Source organism: Dufourea novaeangliae, unplaced genomic scaffold (genome assembly GCF_001272555.1).
Source record: "Dufourea novaeangliae isolate 0120121106 unplaced genomic scaffold, ASM127255v1 scaffold57, whole genome shotgun sequence".
Lineage (NCBI taxonomy): Eukaryota > Metazoa > Arthropoda > Insecta > Hymenoptera > Halictidae > Dufourea > Dufourea novaeangliae.
Genome location: NW_015373937.1, coordinates 2,149,185 through 2,171,083, shown reverse-complemented (window position 1 = coordinate 2,171,083; position 21,899 = coordinate 2,149,185). Strand labels below are relative to the sequence as shown.

The following is a 21,899-nucleotide window of genomic DNA, read 5'->3' as shown; positions in this document are numbered from 1 at the left end:
AATAGATTCTTCCAAGCAGTGAATGTCTTCAGATTGATCCATATCATGTAAATTTTCCGCAATTTTCCTCAGTTGCTCTGTGATTTGAATGCATTTCATTTGTATAATATTTGTCCTGTTTTATACGAGGAACACGCTTGTTTTTTTAGTGAAATTCTGTCAAGGCCGAGTGACGCAGCTCCGAACAATTACGAATCTTTCCGCGCACGTCGAAACTGTTCTTGCATTTCACGCGTTAGAATATCGTTATCGAGCAACTTTCGCGCGAAAACGTTGCACAACACGTTTCCTCATTTTCCATTATTAAAAGTAACATGTAAATTACAACGTCGTCGTTGCGCGCAAATAGTTTGATCCGAAGGGGGTTCACCGAGAGAGAACGTTTCACGTGGCTGGCCTCGCGCATGTATTTTTCAGCACACAAGTGACGGGGGAATTCAAGGATTCGTGTTTTCATCGGCTTTCTGCGAGTCCTATCGAATCACCGATTTATCGTCCGTTCTGTTTACTTTGAACTTGTTCACTGAAGTGTTTGTTAGGCTATCGACATTGAAGATACGAACAAGGAAAACGATTTCAATTCGAATTTTCTATGATCCTTAAGTCGAGAGATTTACACTTTTTATCTTTTCATAGAATTTATAGCTTTTCACAGTATTGGAAATAATTGTTTGTTTTGATTATAAGCAGATTGCGGATATTTATGCAAATTCACGATTTTAGACACTATTTTGTAAAAACGGAAATTGCATAGGGTGAACCAACCAGTTTGCACATTAATGAGTGACCACTAGACTTGTATGTAAATTATAAATTTATGAATACTTATTAAAAATATTTCAGAAGTGTAGCAGTCATTTACTAGGCTTTTACACATTTTGCATTTCATATATAATTATTTAAAAATTACGATAAGAACAAGTAATTATGTTCATAAAAATTTCAAGAAAAATAAATGTAATTGCAATTTCGACAGCTGTTTCGTTGTTATAAATAAACACATTCAAGTATTTATATATATTTAATTTAATAAATGGTAATTTAGTGCCAGCACCAGCGGTTACACCAAATTTCTAAATTAATTACTATGAATTTAATTAAGATGAATTTATTAAATTAATTATAATTGTAAATATCATTTGAAATTTTAATAACCATCATCATAATCGTGATCGTTACGCCGCATAATATATACCTAAGTAAATGTGTGAACTTTTGGTATGCATCGAGTCAACAAAATATGAATGGTTCATTTGTAAAAATCAGACATGTGAAAAATTAGTCAACTAGCCCCCGGTTTTCCCTATTAACATACTCCTAGGTCCAATCCATCTCTGTTTTATTTTTTTTTTTCCAATGTCCAGTTCCGCAGACCCGGTCAGGTCTATGGAAAAGAGTTCATAGGTGGCGTCGCGACGACCCGCATCGACTTCGTTCGACGCGTGGACGCTCCCTTGCTGTCGCGCACCGTCATTTCGTATCGGACACCACCGCGATTTGTTCATTTCACGCGTCACCGCGATGCGTTGTTCTCTTGCATACCGTTGTGCATTATGATTCCACTATGATCAGAGTACCGTGACCCGAAAATCGATCAGGTAATTACGTGTTTCGTGATTGGTTACAATGGTGAACGATCGAGGTGATAAGATCGAATCACACCACGCACATGTCTTGTTCCCCGATTTTGTTATGCACTTTTGTTTCACGAAGCACTGTTGTGATTTTCAAAACTGAACACCTATTGCATTTATTTCACACTTTTTTTTAGCGTATTTTTAGATTAACCCTTGTGTAGGCAACGGTACCCGGGTACCCGTTTTTAACATTTTTTATGTTTTTGTCTAAAACAGCACTTGGTATATTGTAGGAAGGGAAAAGTAAGATTTTCGGAAAAGTATGAAAGTAAAATTATCTATGTTTATTTAATCTCTGTCAGAATAGGGGTATTCCGATTGAGCAATAATTGTGAATATATTGATTGCCCACATAAGAGTTAAGGAGTGAAACATCAGCTGTAATGGATCTATGTAGTCTTTCTATGATACTCATTCGTTAGAATTTTAAGTTTAGAAGAAAAGTGTCAAAGGCAAAATTTGTCAATTTTTATTTTATCGCTTAAAATATCTTCCAGTACGTAGTTTCACCATCCAGAAAAATGTCACAAGTTGAACTTCAAGCGACATGGTGCCAGGATCACTTTGTTTAATATATGAAGTGCTACGTCAATGAATCAATTTTTGCTCTCCTGAAAAAATTATACATTTTCGACTTGTGATTGACCTCTTGCCTTACATCATCCAGTCAGACACGTGAAGACGATTTCAAACCGGATTTAATAAGCATTTATATTATTCGTTTTCTTTGAGTCGAAATGAAATACTTTTTTCGGTGATATTAATATTTAAAATTTAGAGTAAATGTTACAGTTGTCATAAGAATAGAATTCCTTTTGTATCTGGGAAATTATTAACAGTAAATTTGTTTAGACACACTGCAATACTTGTTTACTGTTACAAAAACACGATAAATTGAATAATAAAATACAGATGTAAAATTAATCAACTACAAAGTACTAAAAACTGATTAAATACAATACAAATTACGAAAGTGTCCTGGTTGGTCTATCAATCTTTCTAATCATGAACTTTAAACTTTGTAAAAAAATAATAACAATCAAACTTTATTTCATCCTTACTAAATGTTATGCAACAACTAATTTTATCATATTTGTACTTTTTCTTTGTCAGAAAGTATATTGTGTCAAGGATCGTATACCACTGACTGTCATACCACGAAATAGCGCTATTACTATATTATTACGTTAAACAATAACATTACTGGTGTGCATTAAGTCACTTAAAATTATCTCTATACACATTGTAGTATCCACATTTATTTCCTAATTTAATTTGTGATCAATTAATTTCTCCAACTCCGTGAAAGTATTTTTTAATCGAGATTAATACGTCCATAATTGGGACTGAATCTCATAAAATATTTAAAGATTAATTAAATATATAACTATGGAAATTAATTAAATAAATTTCGAACACATTATATATATTTCATTCTCGAAACTTCCTGAGTCGATACTCGTTGACGTTTCTGTGGAGTTATCAAGTGTGCTCGATCAAGGTGGCAACGGAAACCATAGTTTAAGTAATTTTAATAATTGTCACCTTCTTCGTAGATAATACAACAAACTGTGTTTTTCTGTCTCTACGATTATTGAACTGTTATTGTGATTGTCTACGCAAGTAAACAATATCGTACCAAAGGAATAGTTTCGAATGCTTTTCCAATATGAATTTAAATTAGATCATGGAAAAATTAACTAAATGAAATTACGAAGCCTTGGGTTAGTCACTTTTCGCGAAACCGAACATTTCCCAATTGAGAATCGGTAGTTGCATGGTCTGAAGAATTCTTATAATCTAAAAACACCAATTTTTATGAAAATAGAACATAAAATAACAATATATTAAAAGCCAATATAAATTCCACAAAAAGCGCCTTTATAATTTCAATAATTGTAAAATAAGAAATCTATAAACTATCATTTTGACGGTTCTGGTAGTTTGTGGTATTAAGGAAAAAGTTGTGTGTGCATATAGGATTCGAATCATTCACCTCGTTTCTTCATAAGAATTTCTCGACGTAAATAAACGCCGAGATTCTCCGCGATAATACGCTCATGACGTTATTTGTGTTTTATTTCGCATCACACGCGACCCACAAACCCGGGGGATTCACCGCTCGTTTTATACAACAAGAAAAATATGATACTTCCGTGAAATTGCGTCGATCCGTTACTTTGCTGAATCGCAGATATTTATTTACTTGTTTAATTTTTGTGCACTGTTTTATAAACAATTGCATTATTATTTTTTTAATTCAATTGAACCTACATTAACATCGAATTAAGGGAATATACAGTGAAGTTTGTTCACGAAAAGCTGTCAGAATGCCAATTTTTATTTCTGAATTAAGAAAAATTGATTATACAAAGATAATAAAGGTTATGATAAGGGGAATAGAAAAGTAGAAATTCCATAAAAAGTTTTGATACATAATTGTTATTTCACAAGTTTGTGAATAAATGTATGAGTCACTGTATTTGCCTATCTAGCTAGATTCTAGTGTTATATGCATTTAAAAATTTCTATAATTAAAAATATAATTAAGAATTAAATATGGCCTTTGGGTTAGATTGATACTACTTAGATTGATAATGTGATCACTACTCAACATTTTTTTATACATAACGAACAATTATAAAATATTATAGCTTACTATTGTCCCTTCTTTTGTGTTACTTTCTCTCGTAGCAGTTAATTGTAGTCTATTCTTCATAATTTTAAAGTGAGATTCGAAATTGCAAAGCAGAAAGATTGATAAATGAAGGGACAAGATTAGTGTCAGGTAGAATTCTATTTTTTCTGTGTTACTGTTGTTATGAGTAGGTATTATTATCAGGTGTTTTAGTTGATTTAATAAATCAATGTTTACAAATGTTATCGATGTGTCTCGCTGATGTGCTGTCAGTGTATTATTGATCAATGCAGGTATTACTGTATGTCAAAGACTAAAGAATTTATCTGAATGTCAATTTATGTATGGACATTATGAATCAGTTTTAGCTTTAGTTACTTTCCGATACAAATGATAAATTGATGTCTAAATTTGTTGTGTTTGGCGTAAACAAAGATAGTTTAATTTAGTGACATTTAGTATGACATTTTCCAGACCAATTGTGTAATATCTATTTATATTTGAATTTGAAATAAATATCGTAATTTAATTACAATTACTAGTAACACTCAAAATACGTATGTTATTGTCCAAAAGTATGTGTTTTTCCTAACTTTATATACAAACTACAAAGTGCAACAGATTTCCCAAAAAAATCGTCCCTTAATACAAACTATTTCGATATATTTTTCATGTTTGCATAAATCACGAAAATTAGAGCACTACTATTAGAACGAAAATACAAATTTTGCGAGCACCACTCTCACCAAGTGTATTCCAAGTGTTGTGTAGCAGACTATAATGAGTAGACTGATTTCATGCATTTATGAAATACCCAATCGTCTAAAATTCAGCACACTAAAAAATTACAGAAAGTTAATTCAGGTTTTCGTTTTATTTTACACCCAAATCCAACCCTTAATAGGATAAATAAGTCTTTCGTTACGTTCAGTTTCGCGAAATTAATCCATAAAATTCTGTATTTCCGTAAAAATCTACAGTTTAATAAAAAGTATTGTCGATTGTGTTTTTGATCACCAGGTTGCAAATGGTTGCTCAAATTTACTTTCCATAAAATCATTAAAAGATAGCAATAGCTAAAACAAAGTGAATCATTTCGATGTATCCGTTATTTAAAACAATTCTTTACCGTTTAACAGTTGCAGATGAATCCTACAACTCTAAAATCTTGGCTGCAGCGCGGTGAATTCGAAAAACTCGAGCATGTCGTGCTGGAAGGACGCGGGGCTCGTCTGTTAGGCGAACAATCACCTGATGTCAGAACTCGAGTCTTCCTGAAAGGACTCCCAAATTATTTGGTTGGTGGATCATCGATAATTTATTGATAATGGACAATAATTTAGTATTTTAAACATTTGCAAAACGAAAGTGGTATTTTTTCTCAGACGAAAATTTCTCAAGTGCACCACGCAGTCACCCGTGGTTCTTTAGCAGAGGTGCAGAGAATCATCTCAGAGGAGCCTAAAAAGAAGTTGGCTATCGCGAAGGATCCGTCTGGGACGCCATTGCTTCATAAAGCGGTCTACTACGATCAACAGGACATCGTCGAGTGGTTAGTCCAGAATTATCCCAACACTGTGCATCAAAGGGACAGGGTAAGTTCAAAGTATTCACTATATGAGGGCAATATGGGCGCTGTATTATGGGCCAATTAATGACCGAAATATTAAGGGCCTACATGTGTTATAGTTAGATGATGATTTAATGCATGAATACTTTAAATTGAAATAGAGGTAGCTTAAAATTTATGTATGTCTGAGATTCACGTATACAACATACGGACAATTTAAAATTTATTAACCCTTAACTGGTCAGTTGGGTTCTGATGAACCCCATGAATATTTTTAGAATATTTTATATTTATTCAATGGTTATTTGAAGAGATGCTTGTGTATTTCGATGTTCTCTTACGTGAGAATGCAAATAACTGCGTGTAATAAGTAATAAGATTTCTACTTGACCAGATAAGGATTAACTAAATTTATAATTATTCAAATAAAATTCATTGGTAATCGTTTAGTAACCATTTAGTAATTAGAAATTTACTAAATTCAACATCTCTCAAATATTATAACCTTATTACACATATTTACAAAAACATAAGTACAAAATAAAAGGGGAATATAACAATATTTGTAAGGTGTACCTAAGGGGTGGAATTAATAGATCATTTAACGCGATTATCGGATTTTCAAATCCTTATTTTTGAATAAAATACTTTGCTTTACACGTTCCGCGATAAACAGATAAAATTTAATAGGCCAGAAAAAATATAATCGTTTTCGGGTCAGACAGATCCAATCAAAGTGCCAGAGTTAAACGAACCACGTTCCCATTTAACTTCACGCGAAGAACTACCCCGTAACACGTGACACAATTAACCTAAAAAAATTCTTACAACAAATCAGTTCCTCCTACAATATTTATGACCTCGATATCGTCACTGTTAATCCATTCGGGGAATATTTATTTGAGAAATAAAGCACAAATGCCTTTGTCTTTCTCGACAATTCTTCCTCAAATTCTGTTTCAAATTGAGTAAAAGATTCGTTATAGAATTAATTTTTACATAAATAAATTCAGCGTAAAAATCACATAGAGAACGCATAGATAACTAGATTGCGAATGTTTATGCAAACATAGATTTGTACAAGTTAATTTACAGGTTCGAGATTCAAACAGAATTTTGTTTGCTTGACTTATTGTTCAATAAAGTTCCATATAGAAGGAAAATCTTTTTAATACTTTGACTGCCGCAGTGAAGAAGGTCGTACGTAGCCAGACAAACAAAAAAATGTCGTTTTTTAAATTATACTACGATATTAATGTTACGTAAAAATTTTTGTAACAATATTTAAATAATCCCGCCACTTTTCAATCTTTCAAGTTTTCAAGTACGAGTTTTCTCGTAGTTGGCAGTCAACGTATTAAACTCTACCAACCCCTTAACTATCCTGATTTCTAGACAATCCTGTTTGCCATAAATGAATTAAAATCCGCATTCTCTTGATAAAAACATTATCTAGAAAGTAACCTGATATCTAACTTTTAGGTTAACCGTTCTTCTTTTACATGATCTACAGTAAATCCTCGATGAGTGTTCGAAGGCTCCTCGGCAGTAAACATTAAATATTTCATAAACTCATTCCAAGCTCTATCACTGTGCTAAATCTCATTAAAATGTCAAAAACTCATCGAGGATGTACTGTAATCATTTAAATTCCGACGATTTTCATCCGATAGATCGCTTGAACGTCACGTAGGATATCGTGACGGGGGCGTTTGCGCTTCTCCCGAGATACCCGGCCGCCTGAATAATCGAAAAGCCATTTTTCCTAACGACGGTCGCCTCTCCCGCATCGCGTGACGCGGCTAATAACAAAGTGTAAACCACCTGTTCTTCCCTGCAGTCGTCCGAGTTCGTGTCCGGGCGCACGCAGCGCCTCGGATACGCTAAAAGGTGCCTCTACCACCCCTTTACCACCCCCCTCGATCCCATTCGCTGCCAATACATTCGCCATTCCACTGTCGTCGATATCGTTCACACCGTTGCTCCAACGAAATATTCGCCCTTCGACCGACACCATTTCTTCGACCTCTGTGAACCACGTGGTGACGTTTTAAGGAGAACGAATCGATCAGTCTTTTGTCGCGGCACGTGTTGTGGCATAATTTTCAAATATTTCGATTGGAACTGTTACGTTTACCTTTTAAGGTAATTGTAGGGGGGAGTGAATTGTGAGTTGTTTAACAGGTTCGCTACTATCATATGGTTAACTCGAATGTCCCTACTATTCTCTTCAGTGGAATGTATTTACTTTCTTGATTGGATATTGGAAGTATATATGAATATGGAATGTATAGGTGAATATTGAAAAATAGATTCTGCATTTATTGGATAAGGTATGCTGATTTGGAAATTGGAGTGTCAGGTATATTTAACGACTAGTAGCGAATGTGTTAATAGATAAAGTGAAGTCGCTTTGCTAAATTGCAGATATTCAGTATTTACTTACTGAATATGTTCACAATCCTTTTCTGGAAAAAGTATAATTATACGAATTTTTTGTGTTACCCTGAAATATTCATCCTCTGACCGACAGAATTTCTTCGACCTCTGTGAACCACGTGGTGACGTTTTAAGGAGAACGAATCGATCAGTCTTTTGTCGCGGCACGTGTTGTGGCATAATTTTCAAATATTTCGATTGGAACTGTTTCGTTTACCTTTTAAGGTAATTGTAGGGGGGTGAATTGTGAGTTGTTTGATATAAAAAGTGAAATTCCCGCGAAATTTCGCTGGTCACTTATTGACTTACTTAATTCGATCACACAGTTATTTGAGAATTGTTTATATAAAATTGACAATTAATAAGAAATTCGTATGTTAGCTCGAAATATTCACCCTCTGATCGACACAGTTTCTTCAACCTTTGTGAACCACGTGGTGACGTTTTAAGGAGAAAAAATCGATTAGTTTTTATTGTGGCAAGTGTTGTGGGATATTTTATTAAACATTTTGATTGGGACTGTTTCATTTACTTTTTAATATGATTGATATGACTTGTTGTTTGGAGTTTGAGGATCACGCCCTGATTTCTTAAAATCGATATATTATCACTGAAGTCTATTGTCATTGTGATATACAGAGTGTTCCATTTAATTTGATCACATACAAAGTGTTTATGGAAGTAGGTCTTCCTATTTATGCACAGTATGTTTGATTTTTCTTAGTTAACAGGAAACTATATGGAGTTAGTAGTGTTGATATATAAGTTCTTTCATCCTCTGCTCAATAACAATGTATTTTAAGTATTAGTATAATTATCTTTTCATATGATTTTTGGAGCAATTAAGATAAATGATTTATTAACATATAGATTATATGTATGTATTTGTGGTACACACTACTGTCATGAACTTAGAATAGCAAAAAGCTTAGAAAAATTTAATATGATTGTTACTTCATTTGTAACAGGATCAAAAATTATCAATTGTGTGAACAAATTTCTATTTGCTCTCAGTTTAAATAGATCACTCGCTGAATCTAGTAACATAATACTTTTTCAGTTAAAATATTGTGCATGAATTATCACTTAAAAAAATTATGCCAACTAAAAAATTTGTAACAATTTTATTTAGGAACCATAAATTCCACTTTACGTAAAATTTATCCTTCGTATTTTAAAGTTCAACTTTATTTTTCGAAGAAAAATGTAAAAAAGTTTGCTAGTTGAACATTCTTTGACTTCTGTAGAAATATAGTAAAAAATTCTTCACCGAACATAAGATTTTAAACAACGCTTTATGCATAATAACATAAATTCAATATGAACCAAAGTATTAATAATACGAATAAAAATGTTGTAATCTGCTTAAATAAATGTTTAATTGGTACACATTTGATTTTCAGGAAGGAAGAACAGCGTTGCATTATTGTACAGCTTGTAAGGATCGCGATACAATTTGGGATGTCCTCGTAGAAGGTGACTGTGACGCAAGTATCTGCGACAAAAAGGGCAATCCGGCCGCTTATTATCTGGAACACAGCTCGGAGATTGAATTACCGGAAGCGGAAAACATGTCCCGCCGAAAAGTCAGCGGCGTGAAGGAAAGTGAGTAATTCCTATTAGATAACAATGCTATATCGTCCCACATGAACTAGTTAGATTTCACAGATTGATATATTTTATTATGAATTCATACAATTCTTGGCAAAGGTCATACTACATTAGTTGCATACTAGAGATCCCAGTCTGCAAACTAACTTCTTTATTATCTACTTGATCATCTATTTGAGTCATCTTTGTAGCACCAAATGCGCTTTTCATTGAACTATTTATATTTATGTAACGTGTAAGTTACAGTGTGTAATCCATTGATCATAAGACACTGTGGTGATATTGATCCAAGGCTATTTAACATAAATTCAAAAAAACAGTCGAAATACAATTAAATTGAAAATTAGTTTTATTAATTTTGATCTAGGTTTTCGTAGAGATGATATTTTACAAAAATGAAATTTTCTAATCTTTATGTGGGAGGCACAAAATTAAAAATATAATATAAAATCTAATATAAAAAAATCCATGATTGGCTTGAGAATCATGTTTCGTGATGTACACAGGTAAATCCCTTCTAGGAGATAAAGATCGTACTTGATCAGACACATAAAATACGACAACTTCCCAAGGAGAAGAAGATAACGACATAGAACAAGTTAAACGTTTAATAAAGTAGTAAATTATAGTTAAAAGTGTAGACTAAAATCTCAACCTTTCCTGAAAAACTTTGCCATTATGCCACCAGCGGACAGGTGTTCCAAGTAAAAACATTCCAAGGTTCATAAATTATGCTGAATGTACCCGACACTGTCAGGACTAAATGTATTTAAGGATGATCTACGATTTAGTTTTGCCTCGCCTAGAAGTGATTAATTGACCATGATTTCATCGAGCTTGACCATCCACGGCAATCAGCCGGATAGGATGGATCGATTAAAAGCAACTCGATAAATGGATTCCCGGCAACCTTGCAGAAAGCTGCGTTTCGTTCATTCCCCGCCTTCGACGGATATAGATTCCTTGACTTATACCCTACGGAATCCACTAGTAATAACCGGTCAGAATCGATAAAACGTAAATTTGTAAGGCAAGGAATACCGCCGCGATCGATAGGATGCCATACAGCCGATCGAGAAGCCGCGTATTAAAGAACGCTTGGATACTACGATTCTGGAAAGTTACATCGACGTTATAGCGATGTAAAAACAGTTTCTACTACTTTACTAATTGGGACAATCTTGGTAATTCTTCAAATATTGACAAGATTGATTTCTACTTAACTCTTTCGACCTTATGATTCGTGACTAAAAGTGCAGTCCATAGTGGTTCGAATTTTAATAATTTGGCATATTACGAGAAGTACAGGTAAAATGATATATTTTAAACATTGTTATTTCGAGAGAATTAAAAGAATTCTAAAAATCATTATTTTTAAAACATTTTCGTAGTTCGAATGGGTCCGTTATTCTTGCTGTGTATTGATTTTGGTTGTGACGTAAACATATAATTTTAATAGTATAATTTAAAAATATAATTTTTAATACCGAATTCGGAGTACTGAAACGAAAATATTAAAATTGGTCTATAATGACAAGCATAAACTTAAATATGAAATGCTTACTCTTTTTCCAGAAATTCAAGATATAAACAACTTTGTTTAAAATAAAAATCTATATACAAACAAGAAAGATTTTCCACCAATTTGCTACAAATGTTGACGGAACTCTTTTTATTTCTAACTTTCTGTTTCGTGCAAGAAAATTGAGAATAATAATTGGAAATGATAGTTTAACAAATTATTATCATTGCTCAAAATGACACGACCTAAATGCTTAAGTCATAATGACTTTCAATTTTCATGAGAAAATTGGAAATTTCTGTTCGCCGTGAGCCATTGTGTTTCCTTCGATGATGGACTGCCCATTTCTTGACAACAGCTATCTTCTTACAGCGTTTCTCTCTTTGTTATTTAAAATTGAATACTAAGCTGTTCGAAGAAAACTGTAAGTACTAGTTCTACAAACTTGAAGGCAAATTTCCGCAGTAAATCAATGACTAATCTAACGTCCAAGGAAGTAACAGCGATTAGTTTAATGGTAAAAGAAATTACATAAAACTTTGCACAAGCGTAACGAGCAATTGTTATCTACTTACATAACATTTGAGTTAGCATATTGTTTCTACAAAAGAGGAAACTTAATCCTTCCAGAATTATCAAGGAATACATTGTACGTTATATCTTGCTGTAATTTATTGCAGGTTTAATTTTTTATACAATTATGTCTATTCTTGAGTCGTTAAATTAAATAATAATTTTTTCTTAGCTCTGAGAGGATTGATTTAAAACAATTGAATTATTAAAATAGATTAACGAATTAAAGATTTTGATATTGTTATTGGAATTGTAATGCTTTTAATTTCATTTCGTGTAGTTTTCGAGACCAGTTCGAAATCAAGACAGAATTTGTTGTTTATAACAAAGTATTATTTTTGGAACCGTTTTTCTTATTTCAGATTTCCCTAGTAGTTAAGAAATTAAAATAGAATTTTTGTTCTTTCTTATTCAGATTTTATAATCATATTTTACAGAAGTTTTCTAGTATTTCCTTTAAATAAAAGAAATTACATACGGACGTTAATTGATTACGAAAATAGTGTAAAATTCATACAAATTTCTTACAAATCTTTACTATTAATCTGATCTTCGTTACTACCTATAAAAATATATCGTTTTACAGTAAGTTTTGAACACTATAGCAGTACAATTACTGTAACGCCGAAAATATGGATGTTTACGCAAATATAAGTTTTTATGAATTAGTTAACAAACACTATAATAAATACAAATCTCTTTACTCCACTATGAATTCCATAAAGCTCCAAATTAAAGAAGAACCACTGTACATTTCACTAACCATTTTTCATTGTACTAAATTCGAAACAATCGAGTATGCCATAGATGCATAAAATCAGCAGTCTGATAATGTCAACGAAAAAAAAAAAAATGATGATTCAATCTAGTATTTCTGTACAACATGTTCGAGTTAAACTAGTTGTCAGTTCAACGAAAAGAGCACCGGTTCTCGAAGCACAAGGCGACCATCGAATTATTGAAACCGGGAAACTTTCGTCGTATTGACAGACCTCGAACTGTCATTAAATTGTCATAAACAGCCGGCATTTTACGTGGCGCGGAAAGTTGGTGTGCGCCGCCTACAACGTGCATACATAGACCGGCATTTCCGCTTACATTGATTGATCTATTTACCAAGGAAGCATGTCGTAACGTATAGTACACGGTGTAAACGTCACCGGCTCGAAACGTGTCAGTGATGTGACGGGGTCCGTGCACCCGGCCGGCTTTTCAAAAATTTATTAATCCACCCTCGAACACGCAATCCGCGGCGAAACAAAGGTATTATGCGCTTCGACTCCGCACGGTTGTTGGCATTTTAATCCAATCTTCGTCAAGGATCTGTCCTCTTTTTGACACATAATTTGTGAGGTGGGATTTGTGAAACCACGTGAATAATTTTGGAATATTTTATTTTTATTGAATAGGTACTTAACCTTCATTAGGATAGAATGGAGAACAGTCTCGGAGATTCTGAGTACAGAATAGCTGAAATTAATAGTTCTGAAATATTTTACTTCTTTTAATTTGATTATTTATTTAGTAAAATAGTAATATTGATTTTTTAATTGTTTTTTATTATATATGTTATTGTATTGTTTGTCATGAAATATTAAATGAGTCTCAGAGGCTCTTATATCCGGATAATGGTTAAAGATGTCTTTTTATATGGAAATCCAAAGAAGTAATTGTGTTATTTTATCGATAATTCACGAAACTGAACACAAAGAAAAATTTATTTATCCTGTTAAGGGTGCTGGGAGATTCGAAGTACAAAGAAAACGTGAATAAACTTATTGAAACTTTGTAGTATACTGAATGTTAGAAGATCGAATATTCTATAAATGCATAAAATCCACAGTCTAATAATAAGTAATATGATTTGTAACTCACCATTTCTTAGAAAATGTTATCAAAAATAGAAACAATACGTTATTTATTGTTTGTTAATTGTTGTTCAACTAAAGATGAGCGAAAACTAATGTGTTTTTATCCAAAGCTCTGTTTGGCTAAATTTAGTTAATGGTTTTATAAATATTTTTAACGTCCTTATTTTATTCACTTTTGAATGAATACACTTTTGTTTCATTATTTGTTATTGTAATTGAAAATGGATGAAAGCTATGTTTATTATTTGAAGATTTTTATCGACATGTATATCTACTTTTTGTCGAAGTGTACTTATCCATATGTATTTATAGATGTTTGACTATATTTTTTTTTAAAGAAAAAGTGGATATATTGTAATATATATCTGTTTTAGTGTCTCAACATATAAAATATGTACAAAATATAAATAATAGTTCACAATATAACGGGTTGAAAAATACTAATAAAGTTACGGCAAAAAATTTTACTCACAAGGAAGTAGGCTAAAGGATTAATCTCGATAGTGTTCGATGCCATTTTCCGTCCAGGTTAACACTTACAAGTTTCTTCAAAAGTCTGATAATTACTAATTATTACTTTTTGTAAAATCTTCGATCTGTAAGTCTGATATAATAACGATAATAAAAAATAAGAAACTGAGGGGAATAGAAAAAGGAATAAATGATATAAGAATAATGCATAGAAAAATATAAGTAGGCAAGCATTCAAATGTCACCTTGTGACGTATTTTTATGTAATTCCTACTTTATTTGCGTATAATTATTCAATATTATCAAGGGAATTGTTTGCCACTACGTTTATATAATTTATCTCGATTAATTTCCTCGCCGATGTCGCGTTTGAGTTATATAAAAATTGATGAATCATGGATAATCGTAGGTACTTATGGTGAAACAATGAACGTTGGTGTTTTATTTAAGTAATTCCGTTGCACTCTTCGATGTTACACTAGTATTTCAACTCTTAGGATGTTAAGTTCCTTTTTTCACTTGAACGTTCTGAGGAAAACTCGAATTCTCAACCGGGATCAATATGTTTTCATTCCGTCAGCCCCAGATCAGCAACAGCGTTCAACAGAAAGTCGATATTTGCTGGTAAGAGGATTCCCCCGAGTGTCTAAAATATTTATTACATTGCTCTAACACGCGATGCACGGTTACAAATCTTGTCGTTGGTAAATTCTTAACGAAATCAATCATAACCTCGTTGAAAGTAGGCCATATAACTATACTTAATTTATGAATACAATTACAGAAGCTTCTACTTCAGTTAAACCATAATACATTGAAAAATATTTAGGCCTATTTTTTATCCTATCACACATTATAAATTCTATTAAACTATGGGAAATCGAAATGAGAAAAAAAAGAAGATAAATTAATATACCTTACGTACATATTATTATTATTAAAACCCAGCATAACAATTTAGAAAGAAAGTGAGATTAAAATTTTGAGTAATATCTGTGTGTTAATTAAAAATAATGAACCAAAACTTTGAAAATTGTGTTATATTTTTTTAAATTGTTATTACTTATAATTCAACTTAATCATGTATAAAGAAATTCTAGGCCATACTCAATTAATAAATTTTTCAAAGATAAAGAAAGTTAAAATAGTTTGTTTTATAATTGTATTGTAGATAGATGTATAAAGCCTTCATAAGTCTATCCAGACGTTGCACGTCTTGCAGTAATCGCACTCTTCATCTACGAAGTAGATATCTCTAATAAATTACATTCATGTACTTTCCTTAATGAAATCTTCGAAAGTCACTTTGCACGTTTATCGATCAAAAGTTACCTCCACGAGAAAGGTGAACAATAAGAATTGTTGTCACCCAGAAGTATCGCTCGAAATTAAATACTATAATAATTATTAATAACGAGACGAAAATGTTTTCTTCCCAGGCCTGGATTTCAAGCCTTCTAACATCAGAATATGGATCCATAATCGAGACATCGGGAAATTGCAACAGGTATTATGGGACGGACATGGAACCAAGTTGCGCAGAGAAACCAGCAACAATCCACGCGTGAAAAAATTTTTGGAAGCTGTCCCCTTTATAATGGTCGGTATATTGATCAAGATCTTAAATTATTAATTTCGAAGTATATCTAGATTCATTATTAGGCGCACTAATAACTAATTCATCATTTTCTTAATGAAATTGTCCTCTTGCTCGCTAAAAATAGTGTAGGATGCCAGAGAACTATTATTACTGAGGGCATATGTTTTTATTTTCTTGTAAACACATATTGGTAAAAAATAGTGGACTATTTATTGGTACACATAATATTATTAACCGGAAATATGAAGAATAATTTTCATGTACATTCAGAATCTAGAGCAAGTAATGAAAATCAAAAATTTATTTAACATTTTTAATCTGTGTTTTAAGGAAATACGTAGTAACGACATAAATTGTGGTGTTTCATATTACAAAACGCTATCCTGTTAATAAACATAAATAAAAACTATTTATGTTGAGTTAGTTTAAATTATAAATAGAGATAAGCTAATAACATCGAAAATTAAAAAAGAATTCTTTTACCAAAGTTCACTATTTGATAGTTGAATACTTTGAAAGCTTAATAATGTTTTAAACAAACATTGACATACCAATGTAATATACATTCACCACAATTTTCTTTACTGGTTATGTATTTATTTAAAATACAGGGTGAAAGAATGAAATAAAAATTACTGACTGTATATTTTCATCGCTCATCTATTGTCAATGCATTTTTTACCGAAAGAAATAATTTCCACATTTGTTTCACAGGGTACTGTGAAAGATGTTCACGCAGCTACGGTCCAAAACGACTTGAATGAACTTAGAAAGAAAATAGACTTGACGTCACCCATTGTTCTTTGCAGTAAGGACAGCAATGGTTTGAATGTCCTACATAAGGTTCGAATTGTAACTTTGAAAATAATATAATCTTGAATAGTGTATAATAATCATATATCAATAACACTATTTGATAATCGATAGGCTGCTGGATTGGGATTCACAGAAATCGCGCGAGAAATCCTTTCAAGCTATCCTTCGGTCGTGGAAGCGCAGGACAATGACGGAAAGACGCCATTGCACTATGCAGCTGCGGTTAAAGACGACGGAGAGTTGTATAATTTGTTAACTGAGTATGGGGCTGATGAAAGCAAATTGGATAATGTGAGTGTTCAGTGTATTGTTAATTATATAATTTGGAATTATTTCCCAGTGAATCTACTTTAAAAAGAAAATTTATTGGAAAGTATAGTTGAACTAAAAATCAAGAAACTGTGAGAATTGGATCAATTGAAACAAATTAGAACTAATTATTAATTATTATGTATAATAAAAGGACAAAAAATTCCGATTCTACAACGCAAAGATAGGGTTAATTTTTTTATGCTAATACGTATTTAAAAGTATTTTAATTACAGATAGATTCAAAATATTCTGTATCTTAGATTAAATATTTAAAGTTAAATATGTGTATACCAGTACCATAGTAAAAAATCTATTAACATCATGAAGTATTATTTGACGTTAGAATACAAATATTATCGAATATGTAATATGAGTAATCTCAAAAGCTTCCTTAGTACTCTTTTATTTATGCAAATTATTTTCATAGTAATATATAAAGTTTAATTGTTCTACATAAGGGTAACTGTATTATATTTATCAGCAATACGTAATACTAATATTTTGATGCATAATACTTTGTGCATTCCATCAATCAAAATTCATTTGTTAATTTACGTTCATTTTTTAATCAGAGACAAAAGGCTGCAGCTTTCTATAAGAACCGACCGTCAGATATAGATCAGACGCTTTTAACGGTGATACCGGAAGCGCCTCGAGTTTCCGGGACCTCGTACCCCAAACACTGGGATTGGAGGATCTTAGAATCTGAGGTTTCAAGGTACATGAAGAAAGTGAACAGCGCGGATATTGACAGTGCATTTGGCAGTGCTGAGTCTGCGTCGAAAAATCACAGCAGATCTATGGAACAGGTAATTGACTGTCAATTAAAATTAATGACAGATAATTGAGTGTATAGAATATTTAATCTTTTTTAATTTACCAACTTGGCAAATTGCAAAGCTTACATTAAAAATAGCCCTGTAAAAATTAATTCCAATCTATGAACATATGTCTCTGTTTCCTCAAGACTTTGTAACTTTATTTTAATCATCAGAATTCAATTTTCTCCAGTGTTACCAATTTTGTATTACTTTCATAAAAAATCATAGCCTTTTAGAATCTTACGCTACAAAATAGACATAATTTTCTTCACTGATAAATAACGAATAGAAACGATACATAAGAACAGAAACTTAAACAAATTTTTCTTCTACAGAAATAAGATATTTACCACTTTGTACATGAAACTTTCTATTAAGAGAAGAATTAGTATTTTAATAAAACAATATACAAAATTTTGTTTGACCATCTCCAAGATATATGTACAAACCAGAACAAAAGTGTCCAAATATGGAATACAAAACTGACAAGTAATTTAACGGCATAGATAAAATCAGCTATACTGGACCAGCCCAAAGATCAAGAAGATTCAGGAAATCCGGAGGAGGCGGAGGATGAAGAGAATCCAGTGAAGACAGAGGAAGCAACCGAAAATCAAGAGGCAACAGAGAATCCGGAGGCAATAGAGAAACCAGTGGAAACAGAGAATCCAGTGGAAACAGACATTCCAGTGGAAACAGAGAATCCAGAGGATACTGAAGAAACGAAGGAGCCTGAAAATGAAGAGAACAGGGAAGAAGAAACAGCTCAAGAAAATGCGAATCCTGAGGATTCGGAGGAGAGATCTTCGGACGACGATGTGGTAACAGGTGGTCCAACACAAGAGGTAGAGGAGACTCAAGATCCTGAACCGGAAGAACCTAACGAAGAAGGTGAACCAGAGAGCGCAGAGGTTGAGACGAAAAACGAAACCGAAGAAGAAACGAAAGAAGAATCAATGGACGATACGGATGCAGCGAAAACTGAGGATGTCGAACAGGAGGACGAGCACAAGGAGCAGGAAGAAAGAAACGAGCCGAGCACCGGTGATTCCGGTGTCGATGATCCAGGAAACGACGAAGACCAGGTACAGTCGTCATAACACTTAAACGAATCCTGTTTCAGGAACTTAATCGGCCCGTCACGCACATAAATTCACAGGGAAACGTAAGATGCGAAATGAGATGGTACTTTGTGATGTCGATGTAAGTTGAAGGGGAACACACATTATTACGACGATGATGATCTACAAAAACGTTGTCTCTTAAGACCTTTTTTTTTATTGGACATGTCTTAATGATACATGAAAATTACATGCTTTGAAGAACTTTTTCGTTAAGGAAAATTCTTTATAGTGGCACTGTTATGATACTTTTTATAACAATATATTTATTAACAGATGAATACGTGACTAATTCACGAAAATGTATAAAATCAGAATTTTTTTTAAGTTTTAGATTGATGCAAAGGATTTATCCTTTCTTTTGTAAGGAGTTTTATATGAAATGAGGTGACATATGTAGATTGATGAAAGGGAGCGTCATTTTGTTTCTGTATGAAACATTCATCAGGTATGATGTATTCGTTCTGCAGTATTGAAGTTTCATCTTAAATATTCTGAAAATTTTCAATTTTCAATGAACAAATATTCTTGGATATAAAAATTGTGAGTAGTCTTAACGATTAAATTAGAAAACCAAATTCTAAAAGAATACATTCACATTTAGTTATTCATCAAGTTACAAAAGTGAAGATAATAGATTTTTTAAAATGCCAAAATATTAAATTTCTGAAGTTCTCATAATGGTGTTCCCCCTTAACGAGAGAAATTAAAGGAATCGGAAGCTGATTCTAGGCATCGATGAGCATTTGGTGAGTGATCGACAGTGGTTACAAGTGTTAGGATGACTGTCATTGTGTCTGGAGATTAAGGAACAATTGATATCAAAATATTATGCAGTATGTTCTTTGTGACGCACAAATATATTAATAAATAAATGACTGAACAAAAGACCTCTGTTATGTGACTTTTGAACAGTTCCATGAGTATTCATAAAAGGATTTTTCGAAAAAATTACAATTATTTTTTTCATTTTATATTTTTTTGTGTTATAATTTACTAGTTAGTTTTTCTGTTAATTACTTCAGAATCTATATCCAGTTTTGAATTACCGAGGATCAATCAAAATATACGGTAGTAATCATAACTGAAAACGAGAGTCTTAAATAACTTTCAACATTCTCGTTATTACAAATATCAAAGAAAAAAATATAATTTCGTTCAATGAGCAGTATACCTATACCGTATATTAAATAACCAAAATCTAAACAGTCCATAGGTACACGAGATAAATAATTTTTAAAACAGCTATTAGAATCAATTAAAGTTCTAACTCACATTTTATTTACAATCTCTTCTCAAATTTTCCTGAGAACTGTGGTATCGTCTTTTTTTAACTAAACATTTCAATGTACAGTAGACCCCCCTATTGCATAGAGGATACGTTCTGTGTTATATGAGTCCGTGTTATACAAATCACGTAGATTATATATGTATACATACATGGATTATGTATGGAAATACATATTCATAAATAATGAATAGATATCATTTATTATAAAAAATTATAAATAAATAGTAATGATATTTCATGCGATGGTTTCAATTAGAATGTAAAAATTTAAACTTATATATCGTGTTATACGACTCTGTTTTACCGTGTTATATGAGGATCTACTGTACTTCATCACTGAATCCATTAAAAAGAATATGTCTCTCCCTCGAACCACTAACACAACCCCAATCTCGTAAGCAAAAGACAATTCAGCTGCTCAACGCCACCATTAACGAAAAAGTATCCTAAATTACGTTAAATACATAAATTATCCACCCCATAGACCTTCTAGAACTCTCAAAGACACCGTAACCACTAAAACTACCGAACCCGACAAAAAAACGAATTTCAGATGTTTTATTTTACAATTACTAAAATCCTACAGATACTTTCATCGGAATTCATGTTAACCTCTAATATCTTCTACACTTTACTAAGTTATATTACATTATACAATTTAAAATAACATTCATTAAATGCTGGTAGTTTTAATGTTAAAACCGATCGATATTACAATAATATTCGATTCTACCAAAGTGTCTATTTAATTTCCACTAAACGAACCCGTCACGTAACTCGATCGATCGGCAAAAAAAAAAGGAGAACAGAGGTACAAAGGTGTACACACGCGTCCGGGCACGCAATGTGGACACACAGTGGCGAGAGGATACGCCAAACACGATCGATTTATGTTTAGATTCCCGCGTATGATTAATATTCCCTCTATCGATCCTCACGTGCCCGTTCTGTGCGCATGGTTTTGCACCTGGACATGATCGGCAGGTGATCGTCGTCGAGCACGAGGAGCTACCGGAGGCAGAGCTGAACGACAGCAGCATGTCGGCGGACCCGGAGATCGAGAAGCTGCTTGAGAACGGAAACATGGAGCAGCTGGCCACGTTGGTGCTGAACGGGGACGGAAGAAGATTGGTCGGAAGACACTCGGGGAATCCTGAACTTCAGGCTTTCATCGATCGTGTCCCGTCATACATGGTATTACGCAGCATTCGCAGTCAAAGGAAATCGCTCTTTTTTTTTTTTTTTTTGCTCGTTCACCATCGACGAAGCATCTGTCAGCGTGCTCGCGTAAATTATAGTAAATTGCGGTTTTTATTCACTACACAGATTGACGGGTGTTCTACATATTTATGATGTGTTGCTGTTGCTTTTTTGTTAGCAGTATGACGAATAAATCGTTGAGCCGATTTACTGGTTTGTTTTGGGAGACCTGGTAATATGTGAACCGTTCATTTGTCAAAGTGATTCACTGCAGGAAAATTATCAAGGAAATTTATTTGAAATACAAAAGATATTTTTATAAACGTACCAATTAATTTGGAATAGTACTATAAATTTTAATAAAAGCACCGATTGAGCACCAATCATAACTTTGCTACCAGCTGCT

The 21,899-nt window shown here is 32.7% G+C and overlaps 1 protein-coding gene across 1 annotated transcript in view; it reads left to right on the top strand.

Moving 5' to 3' along the window:
• LOC107185373 overlaps positions 1 to 21,899 on the top strand; it is a 28,374-nt gene that overhangs the window by 623 nt on the left and 5,852 nt on the right. Inside the window, exons 2-10 of the mRNA XM_015573038.1 lie at positions 5,415 to 5,573; positions 5,661 to 5,870; positions 9,688 to 9,889; positions 15,772 to 15,932; positions 16,647 to 16,775; positions 16,860 to 17,039; positions 17,633 to 17,869; positions 18,388 to 18,966; positions 21,278 to 21,487. Coding sequence (XP_015428524.1) covers positions 5,415 to 5,573; positions 5,661 to 5,870; positions 9,688 to 9,889; positions 15,772 to 15,932; positions 16,647 to 16,775; positions 16,860 to 17,039; positions 17,633 to 17,869; positions 18,388 to 18,966; positions 21,278 to 21,487 — 2,067 coding nt within the window. The remainder of the gene's footprint in view (positions 1 to 5,414; positions 5,574 to 5,660; positions 5,871 to 9,687; positions 9,890 to 15,771; positions 15,933 to 16,646; positions 16,776 to 16,859; positions 17,040 to 17,632; positions 17,870 to 18,387; positions 18,967 to 21,277; positions 21,488 to 21,899) is intronic.